The 19,265-nt window shown below is 42.3% G+C and overlaps 1 protein-coding gene across 18 annotated transcripts in view; it reads right to left on the reverse strand.

Moving 5' to 3' along the window:
• The window catches only part of LOC106589744 (neurexin-1a), a 517,413-nt gene that overhangs the window by 303,708 nt on the left and 194,440 nt on the right, over positions 1 to 19,265 (reverse strand). For all 18 annotated transcript variants that reach the window (XM_045709960.2, XM_014180042.3, XM_014180038.3 and 15 more), the window contains 2 exons: positions 6,451 to 6,581; positions 6,024 to 6,276 (listed from right to left, as the gene is read on the reverse strand). In XM_045709960.2, coding sequence (XP_045565916.1) covers positions 6,024 to 6,276; positions 6,451 to 6,581 — 384 coding nt within the window. The remainder of the gene's footprint in view (positions 1 to 6,023; positions 6,277 to 6,450; positions 6,582 to 19,265) is intronic.

Consider the following 19,265-nt stretch of genomic DNA (forward strand, 5'->3'; position numbering starts at 1 on the left):
TATTGCCCATTTGGTGGGTTTTCTTGTGAAATAATCCTAAACTGTTCAGCTATTTATGCAGTAGGGATGAGCAATTGCAGAACTGAGTGAAAAGAAATGAAGTTGAACATCTGTTATTTGTCGTTACATAACAAATATGTTGCTGTGTTTCAGATTAAACACCTGCATGTGTTTGAGGTGAAGGCAACAAATGGACAGAGTAAAATCACAAACTAAACTAAGTGACACTTGCTTCATAAAATTAAAATTTTCATCAGTTCCACCATGACTTCAGTAGCATTTACAAGATTCCCTATGAAAGATTCAAGATACTTTCTTAAAGGAATACTTTGGGATTTTGGCAACCACGCCCTTTATCTACTTCCCCAGAGTCAGATGAACTCATGGATAGCATTTTATGTCTCTGTGTCCAGTATGAAGGAAGTTAGAGGTCGTTTTCCGAGCCAATGCTAACTAGCGTTAGCGCAATGACTGGAAGTCTATGGGTATCTTCTAGTATGCCAGTATAAGGACACTACTGATGTAAAGTGTCTCTGTAAACAGACGGTCAAATTGGCTCCAGTGAACTGAGGAGGATGTTGATAGTCACAGCTTGTAGCTAATCAGCCTACAGCCAATCAGAGGGGTCAGGAGGTCAACGCTGGGCTGAAACAGGAAACACACACACACACACACACACACACACACACACACACCACACACACACACACACACACACACACACACACACACACACACACACAGCCTCGGAGCAGTCAGAGTGCTGACTGGCCAAAACCAGGACAGTCACAGTGAGCGACCGACCATGCTGAACTCCACTGCTTACGCTTGACCACCTTAGCGTACAGTACAGTAGGCACTAATAGGTTACATCACAGCAACCTGAATCCATACTACCCAACTCATCTACCAATACAACATACAAATGGGACCTGTACAGTACAGTAGCTCATAACACAGAAACTTACTTCTACAAATATCTACAAACTCTACAAATATCTCACTTCTTCTTACATTTACAAATACAACAGGAAAAGTGTGACTGACTCCAACAAACTGGCTCCCAAAGAGAAAATGACAATTGGACAGCATTCCAAATCCCAGACTTTAAGTAGTGAAGAAGATTGGATATTTTTTTATGTTGTAGACAACTGGAGAATTAAAATGATGCATGATGCATCACGGAAGATGGAGGGAAAATATTATATCGGCTGTGTTTCTCAGGAGAAGTCGGGAGGCAGGTTGCAAGGCAACACAATTATAATAAACAGAAACTGTGCGTGTGTGTGTGTGTGTGTGTGTGTGTGTATGTGTGTGTGTGTGTGCGTGTGCGTGTGTGTCATACAGTGAGGGAAAAAAGTATTTGATCCCCTGCTGATTTTGTACGTTTGCCCACTGACAAAGAAATGATCAGTCTATAATTTTAATGGTAGGTTTATTTGAACAGTGAGAGACAGAATAACAAAAAAATCCAGAAAAACGCATGTCAAAAATGTTATAAATTGATTTGCATTTTAATGAGGGAAATAAGTATTTGGCCCCCTCTCAATCAGAAAGATTTCTGGCTCCCAGGTGTCTTTTATACAGGTAACGAGCTGAGATTAGGAGCACACTCTTAAAGGGAGTGTGCTCATTCAAGGGTTTTTCTCTATTTTTACTATTTTCTACATTGGAGAATATTTATGAAGATATCAAAACGATGAAATAACACATATGGAATCATGTAGTAACCAAATCAACTTATATTTTAGATTCCTGAAAGTAGCCACTCTTGGCCTTGATGACAGCTTTGCACACTCTTGGCATTTTCTCAACCAGCTTCACCTGGAATGCTTTTCCAACAGTCTTGAAGGAGTTCCTACATATGATGAGCACTTGTTGGCTGCTTTTCCTTCACTCTGTGGTCCAACTCATCCCTAACCATCTCAATTGGGTTGAAGTCGGGTGATTGTGGAGGCCAGGTCATCTGATGCCGCACTCCATCACTCTCCTTCTTGGTCAAATAGCCCTTGCACAGCCTGGAGGTGTGTTGGGTCATTGTCCTGTTGAAAAACAAATGATAGTCCCACTAAGCGCAAACCAGATGAGATGGCGTATCGCTGCAGAATGCTGTGGTAGCCATGCTGGTTAGGTGTCCCTTGAATTCTAAAGAAATCACTCACAGTGTCACCAGCAAAGCACCCCCACAGCATCACACCTCCTCCTCCATGCTTCACAGTGGGAACCACACATGCGGAGATCATCCGTTCACCTACACTGCGTCTCACAAAGACACGGCAGTTGGAACCAAAAATCTCAAATTTGGACTCGTGTTTCTTGGCCCAAGCAAGTCTCTTCTTATTATTGGTGTCTTTGCAGCAATTCGACAATGAAGGCCTGATTCACGCAGTCTACTCTGAACAGTTGATGTTGAGACGTGTCTGTTATTGGACTGTGTGAAGCATTTATTTGGGCTGCAATTTCTGAGGCTGGTAACTCTAATGAACTTGTCTTCTTCAGCAGAGGTAACTCTGGGTCTTCCTTTCCTGTGGCGGTCCTCATGAGAGCCAGTTTCATCATAGCACTTGATGGTTATTGCAACTGCACTTGAAAAACTCTCAAAGTTTTAGAAATGTTCCAGATTGACTGATCTTCATGTCTTAAAGTAATGATGGACTGTCATTTCTCTTTGCTTAATTGAGCTGTTCTTTCTGTATACCACCCCTACCTCACAACACAATTGATTGGCTCAAAAGTATTAAGAAGGAAATACATTCCACAAATTAACTTTTAACAAGGCACACCTGTTAATTGAAATGCATTCCAGGTGACTACCTTACCTCATGAAGCTTTTTGAGAGAATGCCAAGAGTGTGCGAAGCTGTCATCAAGGCAAAGGGTGGCTACTTTGAAGAATCTCAAATATAAATTATATTTTGATTTGTTTAACACTTTTTTGGTTACTACAGTACATGATTCCATATGTGTTATTTCATAGTTTTGATGTCTTCACTATTATTCAACAATGTAGAAAATAGTAAGAAATAAAGAAAAACCCTTGAATGAGTAGGTGTGTCCAAACATTTGACTGGTACTGTATGTCTTATTCACAGCAAAGGGGCATCCTTGGAGACTCTCAAACTCTAATTATCTCTCTCTCCCTCCACCTACTAATAGTTCCCCTCCTCTCTATACCTCAGATAGGAGGGAGCAAGAGGAGGGAGAGAGATGATATTCCGATGAGTCCGGTCATGAGTGAGTGGTTTAATGAGCCAAATGGTTAGCAGGAGAAGACAGCCATTTTGCAGTGCAGTTTAGGAGGCCTATACTTTCACTCACAGGAGGCTGCTGAGGGGAGGACAGCTCATAATAATGTCTGGAATGGAATAAATGGAATAGTATTAACCACATGGATACCAAGTGTTTGGTGAGTCTCATACCATTCCACTGATTCTGTTCCAGCCATTACTATGAGCCCGTCCTCCCCAAATAAGGTGCCACCAACCTCCTTTGCCATCACTGTAGCTATGCCCCTCATTCCCTCATTCTCTCTCTCTGTCTCTCGTACTATGTCTCTCGCTCTCTGGCTCTCGTTCTTTCTCTTTCCTCCACCTCTTTTCTTTCTTTCTTTCTTTCTTTCTTTCTTTCTTTCTTTCTTTCTTTCTTTCTTTCTTTCTTTCTTTCTTTCTTTCTTTCTTTCTTTCTTTCCTTTCTTTCTTTCTTTCTTTCTTTCTACTTTCATGATGTGAACATATCCTCTCTTAAGCCTGATCATTTCCCCCTGGTTGTGCTAAATGTGTATTTTATGTGTTTATTTGTGTTTATGGCCCTGTTTTCTACCACCATTTAATTTTAACCAGTTAATTGCCTTTCATTGAATGTGTGTGAGCAACATTTGAATGCCAGCACAGGTTGGCTAATTGCTAATTGTAGGCTCCTCCAAACTAATTGACCTAGTGAGCTACATGTGTTTAATGTTGGTGGGCGAGTGCCAGAGGCAGATAGAGATTAGCAAGGACCAGACCAGACCAGTGAAGATGTTTATTTTATACTTGGTCTTAGTCTTTTAATCCTTGTTTTTACTATTTTAACGCTGCCATGTTTTGTATTCATTTATTTATTGAAAATAAATGTCATATTTTTGAAGAAACTATTCCTGACTGTTAGTGAAAACCTTTTCATGTGAAGGGCATCAGTCAGCTTTTCTATCTCTCACTCTTCATCCTCATCCCCAACATATATATTTAGTATTCATATTCTGTTGTTTTCTTTCTTGGAGTTGGTAACTGACAGACTCCTCCTTCAGTACCATGCAGCAAAGAGTGTCCACTATACACACACAGGGACACACACACAGAAGCAGGGAGGTGGTGTCTCCTCTCTCTCCTTTGACAAAGCATCCCAAATCTGCAGCGTGTGTAATGAACGGCTTAAAGCCCTTCTCTTTTAATGCAGCCTTTGATGTCAATTATATTCACATTTCATTCTGATGCCCTCCTCCCCTCAATTCTCCTTTCTCCACCACCACTAAATCCCACACCTGCTTCTTTTTCCCTCCACAGCACAGTGCACAGCGGGGTAAAGTAAGGATAGTGGGAGAAGGGATCTACGTTCATAACCTGAATGTAAATTGACATCCTGAGAGAAGTGTTCACACACACACCAAACAACTTGGAGTCCAGCAGAATATAGAAATAAACACGGCCAGCAAACTAGTCAGCACTACAATACAGAGACCTTTCAACAAACTAGTCAGCACTACAATACAGAGACCTTTCAACAAACTAGTCAGCACTACAATACAGAGACCTTTCAACAAACTAGTCAGCACTACAATACAGAGACCTTTCAACAAACTAGTCAGCACTACAATACAGAGACCTTTCAACAAACTAGTCAGCACTACAATACAGAGACCTTTCAACAAACTAGTCAGCACTACAATACAGAGCACCTCTTCAACAAACTAGTCAGCACTACAATACAGAGACCTTTCAACAAACTAGTCAGCACTACAATACAGAGACCTTTCAACAAACTAGTCAGCACTTCAATACAGAGACCTTTCAACAAACTAGTCAGCACTACAATACAGAGCCCTTTCAACAAACTAGTCAGCACTACAATACAGAGACCTTTCAACAAACTAGTCAGCACTTCAATACAGAGCCCTTTCAACAAACTAGTCAGCACTACAATACAGAGACCTTTCAACAAACTAGTCAGCACTACAATACAGAGACCTTTCAACAAACTAGTCAGCACTACAATACAGAGACCTTTCAACAAACTAGTCAGCACTACAATACAGAGCCCTTTCAACAAACTAGTCAGCACTACAATACAGAGCCCTTTCAACAAACTAGTCAGCACTACAATACAGAGCCCTTTCAACAAACTAGTCAGCACTACAATACAGAGACCTTTCAACAAACTAGTCAGCACTACAATACAGAGACCTTTCAACAAACTAGTCAGCACTACAATACAGAGACCTTTCAACAAACTAGTCAGCACTACAATACAGAGCCCTTTCAACAAACTAGTCAGCACTACAATACAGAGACCTTTCAACAAACTAGTCAGCACTACAATACAGAGCCCTTTCAACAAACTAGTCAGCACTACAATACAGAGACCTTTCAACAAACTAGTCAGCACTACAATACAGAGCCCTTTCAACAAACTAGTCAGCACTACAATACAGAGCCCTTTCAACAAACTAGTCAGCACTACAATACAGAGCCCTTTCAACAAACTAGTCAGCACTACAATACAGAGACCTTTCAACAAACTAGTCAGCACTACAATACAGAGACATTTCAACAAACAATACTTTATTTTTACACAAGCATTGTCAGAACTATGTAAACAATATTGATCTTGATCTCAATCCCAACCTCCAGCAACTAACCAATCAACCAATCAATTTAAACACGGGATGTGTCTATCACAGGAGTCACAAAACTCTTTACAAATAGCCATTCATCAAAACCAGAAACAGATGAAATACAGAGCAAAACTATTTAAAACCTGATGTCTTACCCCTCTCACAGGAGCGTCCCAGGTATCCCGTCCCTGAGCAGTCACAGACGTAACGGTTCCATCCCTCCCGGCAGACACCGTTATTCTGACATGGGTTTGACAGGCACTGCTTGGGCGGCTCTTTAGAGCAGGATGGTTTGACTCCGGCAGCCTTCTGAACCTCGGCCATGCGGCGGACATCTTTACTCTGGCCATCGATGAACAGGTCCCGGATGCAGCCCACGTAGCCATAGTTCAGGAGAGCCGTCCAAACCTAAAGAAGTGGATTAAACATTGGTTAATAAAATGACTAACAGAAATTAAAGTGCACAAACTATTGTGTGATAATGTAACAGAAATGTATTGTTTGATCTTCTTTCAGAAACTCAACCGAAACGGGTATATACGCCCCTTTACAATACTGAAATCCAATCTTATCGTAACGTACTTCTGTGGGGAAGACCAGGCCTAGTTTATTCTCTGGTAGTCCTCCCAGGTACAGGTTATCATCCAGATCCAGGATCTCACTCTCTCCTGGGGCCGTGTAGGCCTGCCGCTGGGTGTTGATGGAGATGGTACCTGGGTGGAGACGGGGTGAGGGTTGGTGTAAGAATTTTGGGAGGATGAAGTGTTGAAGTGTAACACTTCGTTGGGGGATGGATTCAATTCCATTTCAATTCAGATGATTCGTTATTATGGACAAGATGGATCCTGAATGTAACACACGCATCAATCAATAAACAACTGTTAATATACTGTATGTTATTCACATGTCAACGGAACGGCAGCTGCAAAAACACCAATAAAAACCAGATGAATGAATAAATGGTTCAATACATATGGAGCAAGAAGTTTAATTACAGGGTTGGGATATTCTTCTTCTGGAATGAACGTTAAACATACCTGGCTTCAAATACTACTCAAAATATTTAAAATACTTTCGCTCTAGCCAGGTTTGCACTTTTTCTACTCTCCTATTAATTCCATTAAGCCAAGCAAACTCAGTTAAGCACAGATAAAGTATTTTTTTTATAGTATTTGAACCCAGGTCTGTGGTTCATACAGCACGTAAGTCATATAGATGACTGCAAGCCGAGGCCAATTAGTAATCTGTGATCCCATAGAAGTAACTCTCCATTCTATTCTCCTTGTACTTCCCCCCATTGTAAATCTCCTTTATCTATACAGCAGCGGTCATAAAAGAATAACAGAGGGGGTAAAGAAAAGAGAGAAAAATGGGCGCCCCCTCACACCCTCTATCATTTTCAGAGCCGAACCAAACAACAAACAACAAACCCCATCTTGGCCATCTTTTCAGAGTGATTAACGAACTGAAGCTTGATTCTCTCGCTCTTTTCTCTCTCTCTCTCTCGCCCTCTCTCTCGCTCTCTCTCGCCCTCACCCTCCCTCCCTCGCTCTCTCTCCATCTCCCTTTTTAGTTATCCCCTTTCCTTCTCTGTGTTTCTCTCTCCCTCTCTTTCTCTCTCCTGTGTTCCCATCTGTCTCTCTCTCTCCAACACATAAACCTGGTGGAGAGAGTTAGTGAATTTCCCTCTCCTTGATTTATCACTCTCATTCAGCTTTAATTCTGGATGTGGAGCGCGGTAAACAACGGCGGACATGACTGGACTGTAAGGGAGGGAGGGAGAGGGGGGAGTGAGGGTTGGGGGAAAGAGAAAGAGAAAGTAGAGAGAAATGTGATGGAGAGGTAAGGATATTTGTCTTCTCATAGTAGTAATTCACTTTTTGATTGACAAATGCACACTGTGGTAGATATCAACCAGCTAAGTTATATGGCCTCAATGCCTTAGGGAAAACCGCTGGACCGTTACGTACGTGTGTGTGCGTGTGTGTGCGTGCGTGTATGTGTACGTGTGTACGTGCGTAACAGCATAGTGTTGATTTGTTCCTAATAGCCCGATTGTTTTGCTACTGAAACATGTCCCAAACTACACATGGATTTTCACTGGGGCTGGCCGGAGTTTTGGGGAAACAACACACCAGTATAGGGTCTTATATTTCCTGAATGAACAAAAGGAAATAAGCAGTGACAATCCAAAACAGTCTCTCATGGAGCTTTGGAGCTATCATCCATTTCCCCACTGAGTCACTGTGCTGTTCTAACACCAATGTTAGCCAGCCCCACTGGCTGGGAGAAATATGGCCATTCCTATATTAGCTAGTAAGCTTAGCTTCCATTGTATCCCTGATTTGTAATACGCTACAGTATGTCTCTCGACTTTAGCCAAGGTGAGCAAGCTCCAGTCACAGCACCAGCTAAATTACCTAGGTATTACTTAGCATCCATTTTGCTACAGACTGGTCCAATTTCTATTGCCAAGTTAAGCCAGCCTCAGCCCCACTATTACCTAGCATCCATTTTACCTGAGTTGCTATGTTCTTTGCTACACAGGCTGGTTCTACTGTAGGTCTGCATCCAATGTGAGCCAGCCCCTGCCCCCAAGACCCTAGCAACTATTGCTTAAAAATAACCATCCAAAACAGTCACTCTATTATCTAGCTAGCATCTCTGGTGTGTTCTATATGCTACACCCTAAGCCCCAGCTAGCTACCCTCTCCATTACCTAGTGTCCATTTACCAAGGTGACAGCTAAGGAGGCTGGTCTGCACAGTGATTAACCTCCACACCCTAACACCTTCCAGCTCCTTCCACAGGCTCCCAACCCCAGGCATCTGTTTCCAGAACATCCCCTCTGACCGACCACACACACGCACAAATAAAAGGATGCTGGTCTGCACAGTGATTAACCTATTCCGTCTAACACCTTCCAGCTCCTTCCACATGGTCCCGACCTGGGCATCTGTCCCTAGAACCTCCCCTTTGACCACACACACACACACACACACACACACACACACACACACACACACACACACACACACACACACACACACACACACACACACACACACACACACACACCACCCCCTCTCCCTCCCTCTAGCCACAGCTGGTGTGCTGCTACCTGCGACCGAGCTTCCAAGCCTCAGGCACTTGGCAGGGCCACCCATCATGCAGCCAGACCTCCTCCCTTCATGTTAGGGCTAACGAGACCACTAACCACTACATCACACTCATTAACTGGGAAAAGGGAAGTTCATACTCTGGCACTCATATGGATAACCCTGTGTGTGTGTGTGTGTGTGTGTGTGTGTGTGTGTGTGTGTGTGTGTGTGTGTGTGTGTGTGTGTGTGTGTGTGTGTGTGTGTGTGTGTGTGTGTGTGGTTTGGTTTTACTATCCTTGAGGGGACCATAAGTCCTCACAAGGATAGTAAAACAAGGACATTTCGGACAAGACGTGACATTTCACCAGGGGGTTTAGGGTTAGGTTTAGGATTAGGATTAGGGGTTTAGGGTTAGGTTTAGGGTTCGGGTTAGGGAAAAAAGGATTTTGAATGGGAATAAATTGTTTGGTCCCCACAAGGATAGTAAAACTAACGAGCATGTGCGGTGGACTGTACATTTATGTTTTATGTGATTTAGCAGACACTCTTATCCAAAGCCACTTACAGGAGGATTGGGGTTAAGTGCCTTGCTCAAGGACGCAGACAGATTTTTCACCTAGTCAGTTTGGGGATTCAAACCAGTGAGCTTTTGGTTACAGGCCCAACACTCTTAACCACTAGGCTACCTGCTGCCCCACCCCAACTTGCCCTTACCCATCTGGACAAGAGGAATACCTATGTAAGAATGCTGTTCATCAACTACAGCTCAGCATTTAACACCATAGTACCCTCCAAACTCGTCATTAAGCTCGAGACCCTGGGTCTCGACCCCGCCCAGTGCAACTGGGTCCTGGACTTTCTGACGGGACGCCCCCAGGTGGTGAGGGTAGGAAACAAAATCTCCACCCCGCTGATCCTCAACACTGGGGCCCCACAAGGGTGCATTCTCAGCCCTCTCCTGTACTCCCTGTTCACCCATGACTGCGTGGTCATGCACGCCTCCAACTCAATCATCAAGTTTGCAGACAACACTACAGTGGTAGGCTTGATTACCAACAACCACGAGACGGCCTACAGTGTGTGATGTCAGGAAAATAACCTCACACTCAATGTCAACAAAACAAAGGAGATGATTGTGGACTTCAGCAAACAGCCGAGGGAGCACCACCCTATCCACATCGACGGGACATTAGTGGAGAAGGTGGAAAGCTTCAAGTGCCTCAGGGTACACATCACTGACAAACTGAAATGGTCCTCCTACACAGACAGCGTGGTGAAGAAGGCGCAACAGCGCCTCTTCAACCTCAGGAGTCTGAAGAAGTTTGGCTTGTCACCAAAACACTCACAAACTTTTACAGATGCACAATCGAGAGCATCCTGTCGGGCTGTATCACCGCCTGGTACGGCAACTGCTCCGCCCACAACCGTAAGGCTCTCCAGAGGGTAGTGAGGTCTGCACAACGCATCACTGGGAGCAAACTACCTGCCCTCCAGCAAACCTACACCACCCGATGTCACAGGAAAACCAAAAAGATCATCAAGGACAACAACCACCCGAGCCACTGCCTGTTCACCCCGCTATCATCCAGAAGGCGAGGTCAGTACAGGTGCATCAAAGCTGGGACCGAGAGACTGAAAAACAGCTTCTATCTCAAGGCTATCAGACTGTTACACAGCCATCACTAACATTGAGTGGCTGCTGCCAACATACTGACTCAAATCTCTAGCCACTTTAATAATAAAAAATTGGATGTAATAAATGTATCACTAGTCACTTTAAACAATGCCACTTTATATAATGTTTACATACCCTACATTACTCATCTCATATGTATGTACTGTACTCTATACCATCTACTGCATCTTGCCTATGCCGTTCCCCCATCGCTCATTCATATATTTATATGTACCTATTCTTATTCATTCCTTTGTTGTTGTGATATTGTTAGATTACTTGTTAGATATTACTGCATGGTCAGAACTAGAAGCACAAGCATTTCGCTACACTCGCATTAACATCTGCTAACCATGTGTATGTGACCAATACAATTTGATTTGATTTGACAGTGTGGCTTGAGGGAAGTCAATTAACGTGTTCCAAATGGCACCATAGGCCAATAGGGTTCTGGTCAAAAATAGTTCACTATGAATGGAATAGGGTGCCAGTAATGGCACTTAGGCAATATGGAGCCAGTAATGGGATTCTCTACACAGCAGCATGTTGTCATTATCATTATGTTCGTAGTTTTTAGAAATTCTATTTGCTACATATCTCTCTGAGACAATATTTCTTCCTCCGCCCTCTAGGTTCTTCTTTTGTCTTATCTGTCATCATCTTCTCCTCCCTCATTCTTTTTCTCTTTATACAGCCATTATGTTCTTTATCTATCCTCCTCTTCCTGCTCCGCCTTCTCCTCCCTTCATTTCTCTGCCTTTTACTAAGACGTTTGCCTCCCTCCATCCCTTTTCACTATAAATAATTCCCAAGCAGTAGCTATAGGTAAATCTAACAGTGTTATCCTATTCATGTCATTGGCGTGTAGATATTACTAGCCACCTAAGGGGACTGTATAGTGCCATGTTGCCTTGTGACTTAAACATAGCTTGACTTTGTTTACACACTTACTTACAGAAATGTGACAAGTGACAACAGGAAAGGGAGCACCACTCAGAGAAGACGTCTGAAAGATGCTGACATCTCCCCTCTAATCTTCCACTTACATCCATTTAGTCAGACAAACTCGCAGTACACTGTAGACAATACGCAATTCAGTGTTGTACCCCCATCAGATGGACCTCTTTAAAAGTGGCGTATAATAAATTATACAGACAGATAGATCTACAGTTAGATATACAGTCACTCCATATGTATTGTAGTCAAGGCTCATCCTATATAAATACTGCTGTACTCACCTTTCCTCGTCATATACTGTCCATACGGTCTATACACCCCTTGACTTTTTCCACATGTTGTTGTGTTACAAAGTGGGATTAAATTGATTTAATTGTCATTTTTTTACAACGACCTACACAAAATACTCTAATGTCAAAGTGGAAGAAAAATCATAAAGTTTGTAAAAATAAAACACGAATATATCTTGATTACATACTTTAAGTATTCAACCCCCTGAGTCAATACATGTTAGAATATGTTTTGGCAGGGATTACAGTTGTGAGTCTTTCTGGGTAAGTCTCTAAGAGCTTTGCACACCTGGATTGGACAAAATTTGAACATTATTCTTAAAATAAATCTTAAATCTCTGTCAAGTTGATTGTTGATCATTGCTAGACAGACATTTTCAAGTCTTGCCATAGATTTTCAAGCCAATTTAAGTCAAAACTGTAACTAGGCCACTGAGGATCCTTCAATGTCATCTTAGTAAGCAACTCCAGTGCATATTTAGCCTTGTGTTTTAGGTTATTGTCCTGCTGAAAGGTAAAATCATCTCCCAGTGTCTGATGGAAAGCAGACTGAACCAGGTTTTCCTCTAGGATTTTGCCTGTGGCTCCAATCCGTTTCTTTTTTATCTTGAAAACTCCTCAGTCCTTAACAATTACAAGCATACCCATAACATGATGCAGCCACCACTATGCTTGAAAATATGGAGCGTGGTACTCAGTAATGTGCGGCATTGGATTTGCCTCAAGGTTATTGTCCTGCTGAAAGGTGAATTTGTCTCCCAGTGTCTGCTGGAAAGCAGACTGAACCAGGTTTTCCTCTAGGATTTTGCAATACCAAGCGGTGATGCAGCCAGTCAAGATGCTCTTAACGGTGCATCTGTAGAACTTTTTGAGGATCTCAAGGCCCATGACAAATCCTTTCAGCCTCCTGAGGGGAAGAGGCATTGTCATGCCCTCTTCACGATTGTGTTGATGTGTGTGGACCATGGTAGATGCTTAGTGATGTGGACACCAAGGAACTTGAAGCACTCGACCTGTTCCACAACAGCCCCGTCGATTTGGATGGGGGCATGCTAGGCCTTCCATTTCCTGTAGTCCACGATCAGCTCCTTTGTCTTGCTGACGTTGTGGGAGAAGTTGTTGTCCTGGCACCGCACTGCCAGCTCTTTGCATCCTCATTGAAGGCTGTCTCATTGTATTCAGTGATCAGGCCTACCACCGTCATGTTGTCTGCAAACTTATTGATGGTGTTGGAGTCATGCGCTGCCATTAGTCATGGGTGAACAGGGAGTACAGGAGGGGACTAAGCACGCAGGTGGCATCCCACAGTCTGTTAAGTCATGGCATCCCACAGTCTGTTGACAGATGCTACGATACTAGTTATGATACGATTGTCTGTTCACAAGAGATTAAAACATTTCTAATATTCTTGCTTGAATGGCAAACAGAATTGTATTGGTCGCCTACACATATTTTGCAGATGTTATCGCGGGTGTAGTGAAATGTTTATGTTCCTAGCTACAACAGTGAAGTAATACCTAACAATACAAAACTATACATGCAAATCCCAAAAAATGTATACAAAAAATAAATTAGAAATATAGAAATATTAGAACGAGCAATGTCAGATTCTGGAATAGAATTACAGTGTAAGAAAACTGTAAATCATAATTCAGATGCATGATTGGTCATGTTATTCATGGAACATTTTACCCCCCTATTCTCTTTTAGAATTTTCTCCAGCCTGGGTTACCGTCATATGACCTGAATTTAGTGTGTCGTAGAGCAGAACAACCAACACCTTGTAGCTCTAACGGATCTGTCACGTCCTGACCAGCAGAGGGAGTAATTGTATTAGTTTTGGTCCGGACGTGGCAGAGGGTTTGTGTTTTCTATGTTTTCTATGTTCTGTCTAGTTTAGTTTTTCTATGTTTAGGTTTGGGGTGTTGGACTCTCAATTGGAGGCAGGTGTTGCTAGTTGCCTCTGATTGAGAGTCCTATATATAGGTGTGTGTTTGGTTTGGGTTTTTGTGGGTAGTTGTATTTGCACTGCATTATGTTAGCCTGCAAATCTGTTAGCTGTCGTTCTTGTTGTTTCTTGTTTTTTTCCGTTACTCACTTTATATAATTTATTAAAGTATGAGTATTCCGGTACCCGCTGCGCCTTGGTCTCATCTCTTCAATGACACTTGTGACAGGATCGGTCTGGACAGTCAGTTTTGTGAGAAGATCTCTTTGAAATGAGGACGTCAGCGAGTTCAGACGACTCCCGTAAAGCTTGGAGATGTCGTAGAGCCAAACAACTGACAATGTTGTGTTAGTGAGAGTGTCATCTTAGGAGTTTGTAGCTCACACGGCTCGGGTTTTACAAACAATTTCGTGACGACTTTCTTGCCCGGATCCTCTCATGTGTAGAAAAAGGGCGCTTTAGCAAGCCTCATGTTATGGAGTAGGCACAACCTTTATATCGGCAGAAAGAGGGGATTGAGCTGCAGCTAAACGTCAAGTCTCTAGCATAAACACACAGGGACATATTCAAAATGACATCACCGTGTGACGTATGTCAATTGACTCTAGGGGTTTTTAAAGGGATAGTTCCCTTAAACTATATTTTAGAATGTTGTTCATTAGTCCACTGTTGACACAATCCCGTAAATAGTTTTCAAGAGCATTTACAGTACAGAACAAAAATGGCTTTTTCGTCTCTCAAGTATTAGACTGTCAGAATCCATTTACGGACTCACACTGCTTCCAAATCCCCTTCCTCTCTCCCTTCCTCCCTGAGGAAGAGGATGGAAGGAATGAGGTAACACTTTCCGTGTGTGTGTGTGTGTGTGTGTGTGCCTGCGTGCGTGCGTGTGATCTATGAGGAAGCGCATGTAAGGAATAAGGTTGCACTTTCCTTGAACTGTGTGTCATATAACAGTGTCTTAATATTGTGAAAAACATGACGATAACAAAAATAATTTGTTACAGGTTAATGATGACTCACTCTCTCCTGGGAGTCTGTGTTTACTGGTGAATGTATTTACAGGTAGTATTATTTCAGATTATTTATTTATTTTTACTTTCATTTGTTATGGAACTGTCAGGACGCACCTTTCAAGAAAAGTGCCACCAAAAAAGAGGCTGCATTCCAAATGGATCTATGGGTCCTGGTTTAAAAGTAGTGCACTATATAGGGAATACAGTGGCCTTTTGGGACACAGACAAAGTGATCCTGAGGCTTTCATATGGATCTCTCATGGTGGATTTCCATACAGGATTTACCCCAGTGTTTTACCCAAAGGCTCAGGCTTTTCTATTTCCATCTACATGGCCGGCACCAACGTCTCACTGGGCCATGGATCCAGTGGACCTGCTCCAATATACCACGGCTAAAGGCTGAATCCAGGCACTCCGCGTTGTGCCGTGCATAAGAACAGCCCTTAGCCGTGGTATATTGGCCATATACCACACCCCCTTTACAGTCGAAAAGCAGCAAAAGTGCAGTAATAACATCATCCATAATTCACCGTTATCATCATCCCTCTATGGCTACTGAGTGAAGCATGCACTGGCAATGGATGATGGAGCTACAGCTTTTCTGCTACATCATAACAGTGTCATAATTGTCAGGATCAAAAGAAAGTCTGTGCAGTGAAGTCATCATTAATCCACCATTGTCGCCATCTCTCTGTAACACAAAACTCTAACTGAAGTAGCACCATGGCGACTGATCAAGGCGGAAGCCTTTATGGGCTGGCTGGGCTGCTTTTGTTGCACTGTTTGTGAGAGACACGTTTCTGCGGTGTGTGAGTGTGTGCGTATTAATAAAACATGGGAACAGCCAGATGAAAATCCCAGCACGGTGCCATATGCAGCGTCGTGACTCACTCACTCCTGGGACCAACTGTGCTTTGTTGGCTGATGCCCTGTGGATTAATTTATTATTAAATTCTTCAAACATTACTTTCATTTGATTAATTATTGAAAGGTAGGGTCATTGCCAAAGAAAGGGCTCTGCGGTTGGGGGTGGGAGGGGGAACAACTCTGCACTTTGACAACAGGCAGGGATTGATAACTTGGCCCTAGATCTGTGTATGCCATCTTGTGACAATGGCCATAGGTGATGGAAAGACCGGGGATAAAAGATCTGGGATCAGGCTTCATGTTAAAAGAGTGTTCAGCATGTTTTTTTATTTAACCAGGCAAGCCAGTTCAGAACAAATTCTAATTTACAATGACGACCTACACCGGCCAAACCTGGGCCAATTGTTCGCCGCCCTATGGGACTCCCAATCACGGCCAGATGTGATGCAGCCTGGATTCAAACCAGGTACTGCAGCGACGCCTCTTACACTGAGATGCAGTGTCTTAGACCACAGCGCCACATGGGAGCCCACCTACCATTAAACTCTGTTCTAAGGACTGTACGGTGTCTGTCTGAGTGTGTCTGAAACCGGAAACCAGGTAGACTATAGGGAAGCGTGACAAGCATAGCAATAACATGAGACTGGCATCCAATTGGCATCCTTGTATCCACTTGATCAAGTCGCCGTCACAAACAGGAATAGTGGGAATATGTCTCTTGATATGTTTTAACTCTGAAGTTTTTAACTTTCTTCTCTAGCAGTGAAAAAAACATTTCCCAGTTTCTAGCCTCCAGGTTTGCTTGCTGTGTACAACAGATGATGGTAATCAACACTCCTGTGGTAACAAACTGTATACTATTTAGTTCGAGACTGAAATATATATATATATATATATATATATATATATATATATATATATATATATATATATATATATATATATATATTTCTATATATATATATATATATATATAATTTTTTTAGGCAAGAATGCATATGAGGTCTAATCTTCAAAGGTTTGGTTTAGGATTAACAAAGCCTGACTTACTCTAATTACAAACACAGTATTACGTATTGCCCTAGCGACAGTGCCTGACTTAATATACACTATAAAAAAACAATTAAGTATGTGGGGTCCGCTTCAAATTAGTGGATTTGGCTATTTCAGCCACACAGGTTTGCTGACAGATGTATAACATCGAGCACACAGCCATGAAATCTCCATAGACAAACATTGGCAGTAGAATGACCCTACTGAAGAGCTCAGTGACTTTCAACGTGACACCGTCATAGGATGCCACCTTTCCAACATGTCAGCTCGTCAAAAGTCTGGCCTACTAGAGCTGTCCCGGTCAACTGTAACGCTGTTATTGTGAAGTGGAAACATCTAGGAGCAACAACACCTCAGCCAAGAAGTGGTGGGCCACACAAGCTCACAGAAATGGACCTCTGAGTGCTGAAGCACGTAGCACGTAAAAACAGTCTGTCCTTGGTTGCAACACTGCCTACTGAATTCCAAACTGCCTCTGGAAGCAATGTCAGCACAATAACTGTTCGTCAGGAGCTTCATGAAATGGTTTTCCATGGCTGAGCAGCAGCACACAAGGCTAAGATCACCATGCACAATGCAAAGCGTCGGGTGGAGTGGTGTAAAGCTTGCCGCCATTGGACTCTGGAGCAGTGGAAACGCCTTCTCTGGAGTGATGAATCACGCTTCGCCATCTGGCAGTCCGATGGACGAATCTGGGTTTGGTGGATACCAGGAGAACGCTACCTGCCCGAATGCATAATGGTAACTGTAAAGTTTGGTGGAGGAGGAATAATTGTCTGGGGCTGTTTTTCATGGTTTGGGCTAGGCCCCTAAGTTCCAGTGAAGGGAAATCTTAACTCTACAGCATACAATGACATTCTTGACAATTCTGTCCTTCCAACTTTGTGGCAACAGTTTGGGGAAGGCCCTTTCCTGTTTCAGCATGACAATGCCCCTGTGCACAAAGGTCCATACACAAATGGTTTGTCGAGATCGGTGTGGAAGAACTTAACTGGCCTGCACAGTGCCCTGACCTCAACTCCATCGAACACCTTTGGAATGAATTGGAACGCCGACTTCGAACCAGGTATAATCACTCAACATCAATGCCCGACCTCACTAATGCTGTTGTGGCTAAATGGAAGCAAGTCCCCGCAGCAATGTTTCAATATCTAATAGAAAACATTCCCAGAGGAACGGAGGCTGTTATAGCAGCAAACGGGGTACCAAGTCCATATTAATTCCCATGACTTTGGAATGAGATGTTCGACGAGCAGGTGTCCACATACTTTTGGTAATGTACTGTACGTCCTCCCACATGAAAAATACTCCTCAATATTATGGTATAAATTCTAAAGTATTCACTGTAGTGTTTTTTCAGACTTTACTGTAGTATTCACTGTAGTGTTTTTAAGGACTAAAGTCTGCAAAAAAACTACAGACTAAAGTCTGCAAAAACAATACTGTAGTATAGTTTAAATAGAAAACTTTACTATACTGTAGAGAGGCAACATTCAAAATGGCCCTGTGGTCCCTGGCTTAAAAGTAGGAAAATATTTAGGGAATACGGTACCATTTGTTATTGCGGACTGTACTATACTGTAGTATTTACTATAGTGTTTTAGCTGACATTACTGTAGGATTTACTATAAAGTTGTATTATCTTTGTCATAGAAGTGTAGACTTTATCCCTGAGATAACCTACTTGAGAAATACTAAAATAGCAAATTCTCTATAACCTGTAGGTAGGTAGGTCTGGGGTCTGAACAGATAGTTCAGCGCTTCTGCTCTTTTCTATAACCTGTACGGAACACATTAGTCTATACTTGGTATGCATGTTTCTCACTTATGGGTGGCACAAATTGGGATACGGGGAAGGGGAATGGGCATTGTATATGCAAATTAAGTAATGTGGTATTTAAGTAACAAAGTAGTGTTTTTGTGGACATTACTGTAGTATTTACTACAGTGTGTTTTTTCCGGATAATACCATAATATTTAGTATTATTTTCTACAGTATACTACAACATTCTATAGTAAGTACTACACATGATCGAGGGATATTATAGTGTGTAGTATAGTATTCTACAGTACACTACAGTTTACTCAATAATTCTATAGTAAATACAGTAGTATATTTAAAGTAAACTGTAGAGTTTTTTCATGTGGCACACACAATAAAATATGCATTAGGTACTTGCATGCATGAAGACCGTGCACACAACTCAGCATGGCAACACAGTTAAAAACGTATATTTTTAGATACCATGTAGCGTTTGAGAGAAAACATTTAGTTGCAAAATTCCTTTTCTCTTTTTACTTTCACATTATCTATGAAATGCCTGCAAGTTTAAGGAGGTTTATATTTTGAAAATAACATCACTTTTCAATGTATGCTTATACTGTATGTGAAAGCTGCAATTCAGTATCTACATGGCAAACACATTCTCTAGCCACAGCTATTTTGAGAGTAGACTTCCACACCATAAGAGTAACCCTAGCCTCCCCTTC

The sequence above is a fragment of the Salmo salar genome, chromosome 28 (genome assembly GCF_965601325.2).
Source record: "Salmo salar chromosome 28, fSalSal1, whole genome shotgun sequence".
In the NCBI taxonomy this organism is placed as follows: domain Eukaryota; kingdom Metazoa; phylum Chordata; class Actinopteri; order Salmoniformes; family Salmonidae; genus Salmo; species Salmo salar.